The following is a 10694-nucleotide window of genomic DNA, read 5'->3' as shown; positions in this document are numbered from 1 at the left end:
GTAGTGGTTCGTCTCATATGATCTTTGCGTACGTATAGGAATTGTCACGCCTTGCTAGAGGCCGCTGTCAACTATTGGGCGAGTAGGAGTACTCGACCCATGTCTATATGCACGTGAACCCATAGGATCGCACGCTTAAGGGGTTGGAAACCTAATTCGGGTTGGACCCGAATTAGACAAGGCTTAGGGTTTTTAATTGGGCCCCCGACTCGTGGCTGATTGGAGAACGCCTATATAAGAGAGGGACGGGGCACGACCAGGGTTTATCCCACGCCATTAGGCAACCGCCGCCGCTCACCCACGCTCACGCCTTTTGCTCCTCGCGGACCTAGCAGTCCGGAGGCATCTGGAGCATAAGGACGAACCACGGGAGAAGGATTGGCGTGGTGGACGACCACGCAACTGCACGGCACTGCTATTACACGCACGACTACACCGAGTCGCTTCCGCTGCACCTGCGCGTCTAGTGGTAATCCCGTGATCTATAACTTCCAGTTGATCCTGTTTCATGAGATCGAAATTTTTGTTTCCTAGCTAGGATAACATCCTCATAATCAAACAGTGCTTGGGCCAGACCAAATCGTCGTGCTTTGAGCCGTGCCTTTTGCCCGCGGGCTGGTACCAAGTCAGCCAGTAGCAACAACGCTCAGTTTTTATGGAGTTAAAAAAACCCGGTGGATATTCCAAAATGCAAAACCAAATGAGATGGGCCATATTTTCCAGGTTTCCAAGAAATCAAAGAGCCCAAGCCCGAAAACTGCGTAACGGGAAGGAAAGGAAAAAAAAACAGAAGAAAACTAACCGGGCTGACGGCCGCAGAGCCGACAGCCCACGGAACTGCCGCAGAAACCGCCGATCCCTAGCAATAGCAACGCGAGCAGATCTCAAGTGTAGGAACAGCCGCGCTGTCGCAATCACGATAAGCAGACACAGCAGCGCACTGCACTCTTTCTTCTCTGCAAGCTGCACATCCTCCTCCGACTCCCGGACACGACAGGGCAGCAGCCAAGCCCAGAGCAAACAATCCCAGTGCGATTCGCCGATTCGCTTCCGTATCACCTGCAGCCCCCACCGGCGGATCCATCGCCCCGTAGGCCGTTAACCGTAACCTTCCGCCGGCCGCTTCCATGGCGGCCGTGGCCTCGGCCGCGCGGCCGCCAACGCCAACACCGGCGCCGCCGCCGGCGCGGCTGGGGTCGCTGTGGTCGACGCTGGAGGACCAGCGCGGGGCGGCGGTCCCGCTGCTCTCCTCGGCCTGGACCCTGCCGACCACCTCCCAGGACGGGGAGCAGGAGCAGCAGCCCAAGGAGGGTCTGCTCCGGCGGGCTGGCGGCGCCGTGGCCCGCTGGTGGGGCGCGGCGTGCGGCGCGGTGGCGGAGCTGTGGGCGTTCGCGCGGGCCGACCCGCGGAAGCCCGTCTTCGCGGGGAAGGTCGCGCTCGCGCTCGCGCTCATCTCGCTGCTCGTCTTCCTGCGGGAGCCGCGCGACATCGTCAGCCACTCCGTCTGGGCGATCCTCACCGTCGTCGTCGTCTTCGAGTTCAGCATCGGTGCGCGCCGCCTTTTACTTTACTTACTTATCTGGATTTGCTTGGCGTTCCTTGAATTCAAGGTGTCATCTTTAGCTATGCTCCCTCTACTGTTCAGTCTTGATTGAATGAAATTCCTTCGTTTGTCAAATCTCTTGCGTGCCTTTATCTTCTGTTAGGATTAGGATCTTTGTGCTGCCCCTGTCTCTGTTCCGACACATCAGTACTCCTTCCCATGTTCATCTGATCCGCAGATCAGCAACTGCCGTTGCATTCAAAGTCACTCGGGCCTGCCAGCTTAAAAATGTTATTATGAGATCTCTTCTTTTGGCCAATGATACTAGAGATGTTAAGTTTGTACTCCCAGCAATGTACAACACGGGTCCACATTTAGGTGACCAAGTGAATCATCAGTTGTTCCGTGCAGAGGCAGGAAAACTCGTCTTCCATTAGGCCCATCTGGTGAACGTGGCCCCCTGCTTTTGGCATTGTCGAAGACCTGGTGATACAGCGGCTTTTGACATTGCTGAACATTGGGTGGTAGATGGATTAAGAAATGGTGCTTGCGTAGTTTATGCTGTTGTCTGGCATATTTTATTTCAAAACCTGTGTGCAGTGGGATGTGTAACTATATTAAAACTATATTTACAATGGTGATGGACCACAACTTCTTAAAGATTACGCCAGGTGCTTCTTGAGACATCTTCAAAGTCCAAACCATCATACCTTAAAATTTAAGCCGGCCACATTTGCCTATTAAACTATGGGTATCAGCAAATTTATTTGGAAACCCTTTTGTGTAGGTCTAATGTAAGAACTCAGAGAATAATGGCTACTCAAATGGACTAAAGACAAAAAATTTGGAAGAAAAGTAAGATTAGTTGTTAAATGTTGTAGGTATTTTTTCTGTGATGCAGAAAGTTAAAAAAACATAGATAATTGCTTCTTTTTATTTGCCACTAGGGAAGCTGTTTTTTTATACCTGTCACTGTTCTATTAAGGTGCTTTCTTTTTTTTCCTTTTTTTATTTTTTGCTTAGCACTACTACTTAGACCCTTATATAGACTGAAAATTTTCAACTCGGAGAAGATGGTTCCAGTGGCTGTGCACACCTGCAAATTCATTTGTTCATATTCTGTAATTTATTTGAATCAGTGTTGATGCAGGTGCAACCTTAAGCAAAGGATTTAATCGGGGATTGGGTACGCTAACTGCAGGAGCTTTTGCTCTAGCTGTTGCAGAATTGTCCAAACATCTGGGAAAACTGGAGGAAGTGATTCTTATAACAAGTATCCTTAGTGTTGGTGAGCACTTAAATTCTGAGAGCAATGATTTCTTTTTCTCAGTGGGGCCTATGAAAATATATCTAAAGTGTAATTCTCCTTGTTTATATTGGTAGCCTTTGTCACAACCTTGACAAAGCTGCATCCGAAGATGAAGCCGTATGAGTATGGATTCCGTGTGTTCTTGTTGACATTCTGTTATGTTATGGTCTCTGGGTACAACACTGGGAAATTCACTGATACAGCTACAAGCAGATTTATATTGATTGCTATTGGTGCTGCTGTCAGTCTTGGAATCAATATAGGCATCTACCCAATCTGGGCAGGAGAGGATTTGCACAACTTGATAGCAAAGAATTTCACTGGTGTTGCAAAATCCTTGGAAGGTATGAACTTGCATCAGAGTATTTCCAATGCTGGAAAAGTTAAAATATGTTTTTTTCATGTCCTTGGTCAACTGGCAATCGATTATATATGCATCTGATTTGTTTGTTTCTTGCCAAATCTGCCAAATTAATGACATCAAGTTCTTATATGCTTGATACTGTTCATGGGACATTTGCTCTAGGTTGCGTTGATGGATATTTGAGATGCATGGAATATGAAAGGATTCCTTCAAAAATACTTGTGTATCAAGCATCTGATGATCCTCTATATAGTGGGTACAGGGCAGCTGTTGAGGCATCAGCACAGGAAGAAACCCTGGTTTGTGCTTGCTCTATATTCAACAATCAACAGTCTGCCATGTGTATTTTGGCATATTTTGATTAGGTAATTTCTAGTGTGTTTTCAGCTTGGTTTTGCTATATGGGAGCCACCCCATGGCCGTTACAAAACAATGAACTATCCTTGGAGGAGTTTCACCAAAGTTAGTGGAGCATTGAGGCACTGTTCCTTTGCAGTCATGGCATTACATGGTTGCATTCTTTCAGAAATTCAGGTTTGTCCATTTAATGTCAACAACAAACTGTTGAGACTCTGCATCTTTTTTTTTCTAAACAAATATATTATGGACATTAGGCACCACCAGAAAGCAGAAGGGTATTTGCTGCAGAGATTCAAAGAGTGGGACATGAAGGAGCTAAAGTGTTGCGCGAGCTTGGAAGCAGAGTTAAGACAATGACCAAGCTGAGTTCTTCAGGTATTCTGTTCGAAGTTCACATGGCAGCTGAAGAGTTGCAAAAAAAGATTGATGAGAAGTCTTATCTTCTGGTGAACACTGAAAGATGGGATTCTAGCAAGCAAGCTCAAGGAATCAAAGAAGTTTTAAATGGCACCCGTGCTGTGGAAAAGGAAAACAAGAACAAAGAAAACAAGAATGATGGCACCAGTGCTGTGGAAAAAGAAAACAAAGCCAAAGAAAACAACAACGGAGGGATGGAACCTACCATGGTTGATCAAACTTTAGTCCATCAGTCAAAGAGCTTTCTTGCAAATTCATTTCTGAGCAGATATGATTCAGCATCAACAATTGACGGTTTTAAGCCACTACTGTCTTGGCCTGCTCGTAGATCATTCCATCCAAACATACCACTTGAAGATGAGGATTCCCAAACATACGAAAGTGCAAGTGCCTTGTCCTTGGCTACATTTGCATCACTTCTGATTGAATTTGTTGCCAGGCTACAGAATGTTGTTAATGCATTTGAAGAGTTGAGTGAGAAGGCTAACTTTAAGGATCCTGTGGAGGAGCCTTCTGCAGTTAGCACAAGTGATGTTAGGGTTTTCGATAAAATACGCAAATTGGTAGGATTCTAGAGTTGACACTGATGACAACCTGCAAGGCTTCAGTTTCAGATGGCCGAATCCTGTTTTGGCATCCAGTTTCCGTTTTTTTAAAACCTTACGGAACATACACTAAACTTGTAAATGTACAATCAGATGATTGCAAGCTGTATTGCTGGAGTTCAGTTTACAGCCACAGAAATCATCAATATGGTAAAATGCTGATCTTTGCATCCGCTGTATTGTGTTTTCAGCGCCTTGTAAATAATGTTACACCTTGCTGATTGCACATATGTATACTGCGTGAAGGGTTCAAAGTATATTTTGTGAATTGCCTGTTTTTCATTCTTTTTTGCATTCACCAGAAAATTTGATCTTGGTTTTTGTATTACTGTGATTTCTTGTTCTTTGTTAGTTTTGGTTATCTTTAAGAGTAAAGTCCATCAGCGGTCCCTAAACTTGTTCAGATGTGTCATCCCGGTCCTTAAACTCGCAAAATGACCGTTGAGGTACCTAAACTTGTTCGGTTGTGTCATCCTGGTCCCTAAACTTAAAAATCTCTCATATAGGTCCTCAAACTTGTTCAGTTGTGTCATCCCGGTCCCTAAACTTGTTTTTAAGTCTTATGGGGTCAAAACAGGACGAATCTAAAAACTCTATATTGAAAAATAATTCATAACTTTTTCATATGAACTCAAATGAAGATAAACTTTATATCAAAATTGTAGGCAGCAACATGATCTACAACTTTGCAGTTGAAAAGTTTTTAAATTAAAATCGTTTAGGTTCCCAAAATATTTTTTATAAGTTTATAGATTTTAAAATTTAAAATTTAAAATTAAATTTTATAACACTAAACGACTTCAAATAAAAAACTTTTCAACTACAAAGTTGTAGATTGTGCTGAGGACTATAACTTTGGTATAAAATTTGTCTTCATTTGAGTTCATATGAAAAAGTTATGAATTATTTTTTGATATAGAGTTGTTAGTTCGCTTTGTTTTGACCCAGATGAGATTCAAAACCAAGTTTAGGGACCGAGATGACACGACTGAACAACTTTGAGGATCTAAACGGATGATTTCTAAGTTTAGGGACCGGGATGACACAATTGAACAAGTTTAGAGACCGAGATGACACAGATGAACAAGTTTGAGGACCTAAACAATCGATTTGTGAGTTTAGGGACCGGGATGACACGACAGCACAAGTTTAGGGACCGGTAGTGGACTTTACTCTATCTTTAATGTATATATCGATGAAAGTTGTGTAGACTGTCTTGCGAATTAGAATCCTTGTCACAGTATTCCATCGATCAGAAAACTGTTGATGAAACTGAATACCAAACAGAACTATCACAAGTGCCAACTTTTTTAAAAATGAAATACCACAACTGCTATCGATTATGCTTCCCCACTTTAATCTTACAAAGTGAGAGATCTCTACAACATAGCAAACATGACTGCTTCTTTTGACTATATACAGACAACGGGAATACAAAGTACAATATCCTAGCTATGCTTATCTACCTTTTCTTTCTATTTCCTCGTCTTGTAACCATTCTTCTATCTTATAGTTACATTCCGCCACACGATTATAGCCAAAGAAGAGGAGGGTTCCATTTCCATGGCAGTTTCAGAATTCAGACACAGGATTGTACGTCTGTAAGAACAAGCATGGTCAGCCGATTTCACAGTAGCATCTGTGTAGTATTTACAGAAGTTGGTTGTGCAACGCTCGTCGCAGGAAGGAAGGAATCCTGCTTTGTTGAGGGTTGCTGCAGTCTGAATCAATCCACCCGACCTCATTCTTATCATTGTCATAAGCAATCAATTTTCCACGAAGAGAAACATCTGCAGCAAATAGGAGATAAGGATAAATTTAGCAGGAATAGATTGGGCAATCGAAATTTATCAAGAAAAGGACCACTGAATACCTCCGACTATTATTACTGAATCATAACCAATCGTTGTTCCATCGAGCACCCCCAGGCAGACATTGCCCTTATCCTGAAATGAATCCCAGAAAAAACATGATGTTATAGGTGTACCTTCAAATAGGAAATGGAGTATACAGTGTTAATCACATGTAAGAAACATCACATGGGAACCTACACTGATGACCAAGTAATCTTCAGGACGAATGTTGAAGGTTCTGGAGAAGAAAAATCGTTTCTCGAATTGCAGACTCAAAGGCTTGAAAAAATGTTTCACATCATCCACAGATCTGAAAAAATGCCTGTCAGTTTAGCACAAAAGACATTCAATTGAGATATTCCGATCATGTTACCTCACTGGAAAATCAGCCTTCATGCAGAAAGGAAGTGTTTTGTCTGCGTCATCTTGTACAAATCGTGGGGATGCAGCCTTCAGCTGTTAAATTAAAAGAAAACATAAGAATTTGACCTGTTTTGTGATTTACATCTATAGAAGAATTAACACTTACCGAAGATATCAATTTTGTAAGCGCCTCATTTGGGAAATATGTATATGTGGACCCAGTGTCAAAGACCACTTGAATCAACTTCCCTTGCACATTGAGTTGCTGATCCCCGTGGTTTACTTGCTGGACTCGGGCTCTGCGTATATCACTGAAGCTCGCAAGAAAGAGAAAATTTCAGTCATATGACCTAACTTTCATTATGTAAACTTTATATAACAGTATATTCATATGCATTGTTTCACATATATATATATATGGTACGTAGAAGAGTTTCTGTTATGCTGTCAGTTAGTGTGCTAAGGCCAAAAAAAAAGGCATTTCTTTAATTCTTCCACCTGTTTTTTGCAACTAAAAATATCTGTGGTTTTAGTAGAGACATATGATGCAGGTCGGTTTTATGGCATTTTCCTGAAGCGTGTGGTGACGGTGATTACTATGAATAGTGAATAAAAATCAGCAAACTTGTAGCATCAGTCTGATAAATATTTTTTTAGATAAAGATCAGTCTGATAAATATGGAGAGAGTAAAGGGCTATAGAAAAGCAGTTGGGCAATTTTTTTCCCTTTTATGCATTAAGTCGAGAGTGACAAGAATGGTAAGATTGTTGAGGATATGTTGCAGACACAACATATCGCATTGGCTAGAAATGGTGCATGACATCCAAGGAAAGAATGATAGCCACACGAAGTGAAATAATTTTCCATAAGACAGAGGAGGCAACTTACTCTGCTGGACCATCTCGGATAGGGACCCAAGTCATTCCCCATCTGGGAAGGTAATCATCACCAAGAAACAAATAACCACCACCACTGGGATCTCTCGTCATACAGTGACCAAAAACATTGGAAATAATACCCCGGCTGGCTAGCTGTGTAGGAAGGCTCAGTGCCCGGTTGCTCAGGCCGAGAATTCCATCAGTATTTTCTAGTCTGTTCAGAAGAATTCCTTGTTGATCGTATCCACACCTGTATGCGATGGACAAATGGCAGTTAGTTTCTTAGACAATGTGCTAACAACAATCATCATTATACATGTCATGATGTTATTAGCTATTGGAAGGTTGACTCATACATACATACCCAAACACAATGTCTGCATTTTCCCTTTCGCCATCTTCACTGATGAACTGCATATTATCCCTTACATGAACGCCCATAGAGGAGCTTCCGTCGGCAAAACTGATATCATAGTCGCACTGATTTGGGTTGTCATGTTGGACTCGTTGACAAAGTGGATCACTGGCAGGAACTAGATTCGCTGGCGCGGGCCTATATAAAGGGTGAGCTCCCTGTAACAGGATTTGAATAATGTTTATTACAGAGTCCAGTGAACTTGGGACAATCCAGCTAATCATGAAAAACAAGAACTTCAAATGGGGACTTTGAACCCATGATTTCAGCCCCTCAACCACTAGGCCACATGGATGTTACCACCAATTACGCAAATAATAGCAACAACATTGTAGTAAAACGGAGCATGTAGCTGAATGAGAGGGTGTGTACCTCTGCACAGCTTGTGCATGGCGCATCGCACTGAATCCATGTTGTATGGCTCCCAGTATCAACATCAAGAAAATAAGGCCTTGGTGGATTGCCCAAAGAGACAGTAGTGTAGTACATCCTGCACAGGTAAGGACATATCAACATTTAGAAGGAAAAATAATGCGATGTTAACAACAGCGGTGATCCGAGGGCCTACCAACAGTTGGATTGGATGTATAAACAAGACAAGACGATCTAAATCATCAAATAGTAGCTATTATAAGTCCGTTTGTTGGCAAAAGGTGTTGACTTCGAAGCCAGCAGAGCAGTATCGCTCTAATTTATTCGAAAGTGCACTGTTTAACCCAAAATTTTAAAGACAGTTGTATGTCTGAGTATAGACAACCCTTCGAGAGCGTAGACCGACCCTACTGAATGATGAAATCCCAAATGATTGAGAGTTACTGTTCCCTATGATGGTGAAACGTACTTCCAATTCTGTGAAGGAACGCCACGACTAGAGTACAAACTCTGCAACTAGCACTAAAACAAATGATAGTTCCAACTACTCCCCGAAAGCAAACAGCAGAGCCATTTCTAATAACTGGTGGAGGTGGAGCCCCCTGAAACACGGTGTTGTAGCCGACTGACACGGTGAGTGGAAAAGGAGACATGACAAGAGACTCGAAATCATGCGAAGCTGTTCTGAAATGCGCGCAATTACGAGCTGGAGAATTCAAAAATCACTGAAAATTGTAGAAAAGTGTCCGCGATTAGGAGCGGACAAACTCAAAAGAATCGGAAACTGTCAAGGAGTGTCCGCGAACGAGAGAGAGAGCCGATAAACCCAAGGACCAACGCATACTACAACTGTATACAGGAACCGCATTGAAGGAGAAAGAACGCAGCCGGTTTCCCCCCCCCCCCCCCCCCCCCCCCCCCCACAGAAAGGAATTAATTAACAACAAGGAAGGAACAAATTCCTAGAAAACCCAGCTTGTTCGAGAATGAATGTAACAGCAGACGGAAGAAGAACAGAATTACGGAACCGAATTCTTGCGGAGGCTGCACGCACGCACCCTTCCGGGAAGAGGTTGGCGGTGGAATTGTGCGGCCAGTCGCCGCCGCTGGCCAGCTTCGTAGCCCCGCCGCGGCGTGGCTTCGGGTAGAGCGGCAGCAGGAAGGACCTGCGGCCGCGGCCGTCGCCGTCCTCCTCCCGCGTCTCCAAGAGCCGCCAAGCCGCGCCGGCGGCGTCCCCGCCCGCGTACTGCAGGCAGACGTAGCCCGCCGCCACTGCCGCGAGCGCCGCCAGCGCCAGCACCGCGGGTCGCCACAGCGAGGACGTCGCCCGCGGCTCCTCCTCCTCATCCTCCTTGTCTGGGCCGTCGTAGCCGTCATGCGGAGGAGAGGAGGCGGGCAAGTCGCGGCCGTCGTTGGGGACCACGATCATAACGTATCCGTTGGGAAGCCGCGGGCGCGCGTCCTCCTTCCGTGGACCCGGCGGCGACGTCACCGGCGGCGTGGCGGCGGCCATGTCGCGCGAGCGCGCAGCTTAGCGGGCCGGGTGATCGCGAGCGGTAGGAGAACAAGAGAAGCAGGGCGGCGCGCGCGCTGCAAACGCAGTGCTGCCACGCGAGCTGCGTGTCGTGTCTGCGAGGGAAGGGAAGGGAAGGGAAGGGAAGGAGGTCGGCGACTGGTTTGTTTCGCGGCCTGGGTTTGGTATATGAATCGATCACCGGTCCGCTCCGAAGGCCAAGTCCCGACGACCCCGTCCCCGTCCCCGGCTGCCGCCTGCGGATGGGCGGATGGCCTAGCTCTATAGCGCGCCCGGTTTGACTTGCGGGGCCGCGAGGTGGCCAGGCCCAGGCCAGGTGGGGGCGCGCTGGTGGTGGTCGGGACGGGGATTTCCGCGCGCGATTCATCAGTTGCACGCCCAAAAGGTTGGTTTAGGTCCCGTTGCTCTTGGTGCTGGCTCGCCGCGCGTGGGTGTGGCCTGTCGTTGTCGTGGCCACTTGTAAGCTGGGAAGCGCTGTAACTGGCACGATCTTGGCTGGACACGCAGGGGATACGGGATCATACGGTGCCGTCTCTTGGCTGGATGGTACAGTGGTGCGGGTAATCCAGACGTGGACTATTTTAGCTGCGGGACGTTTTCTAGATTTTTTAATTAATTAATTAATGCTATATAGGGTGTTTTCACGGCGTCACAATTATGGAATATATGTAGTACAAAGT

The 10694-nt window shown here is 45.4% G+C and overlaps 2 protein-coding genes across 3 annotated transcripts; one reads left to right on the top strand and one right to left on the bottom strand.

Annotated features, from left to right (window-relative positions):
* Positions 906–4880, top strand: LOC8061541 (aluminum-activated malate transporter 4). The gene is made up of 6 exons (XM_002438173.2): positions 906–1548; positions 2694–2831; positions 2927–3196; positions 3379–3515; positions 3604–3750; positions 3831–4880. Exons 1-6 carry the CDS (start codon positions 1128–1130, stop codon positions 4566–4568), a joined length of 1851 nt encoding a protein of 616 aa, XP_002438218.1. The 5' UTR covers positions 906–1127; the 3' UTR covers positions 4569–4880.
* On the bottom strand, positions 5889–10247 carry LOC110431406 (aspartyl protease APCB1-like). Of its 2 annotated transcripts, none has more exons than XM_021450511.1 (9): positions 9509–10247; positions 8481–8598; positions 8058–8266; positions 7704–7943; positions 6981–7125; positions 6825–6907; positions 6650–6761; positions 6472–6544; positions 5889–6388 (listed from the first exon to the last, which is right to left on the bottom strand). In XM_021450511.1, the coding sequence occupies exons 1-9, from the start codon at positions 9991–9993 to the stop codon at positions 6249–6251; spliced, it is 1605 nt and encodes a 534-aa protein (XP_021306186.1). In that variant the 5' UTR covers positions 9994–10247; the 3' UTR covers positions 5889–6248. The 2 variants fall into 2 exon arrangements, with proteins under 2 accessions (XP_021306186.1, XP_021306187.1); XM_021450512.1 differs by having other exon boundaries at positions 9539–10247.

Source organism: Sorghum bicolor, chromosome 10 (genome assembly GCF_000003195.3).
Source record: "Sorghum bicolor cultivar BTx623 chromosome 10, Sorghum_bicolor_NCBIv3, whole genome shotgun sequence".
Lineage (NCBI taxonomy): Eukaryota > Viridiplantae > Streptophyta > Magnoliopsida > Poales > Poaceae > Sorghum > Sorghum bicolor.
The sequence above is the reverse complement of the archived record's forward strand: the minus strand, read 5'-3'. Positions and strand labels throughout refer to the sequence as shown.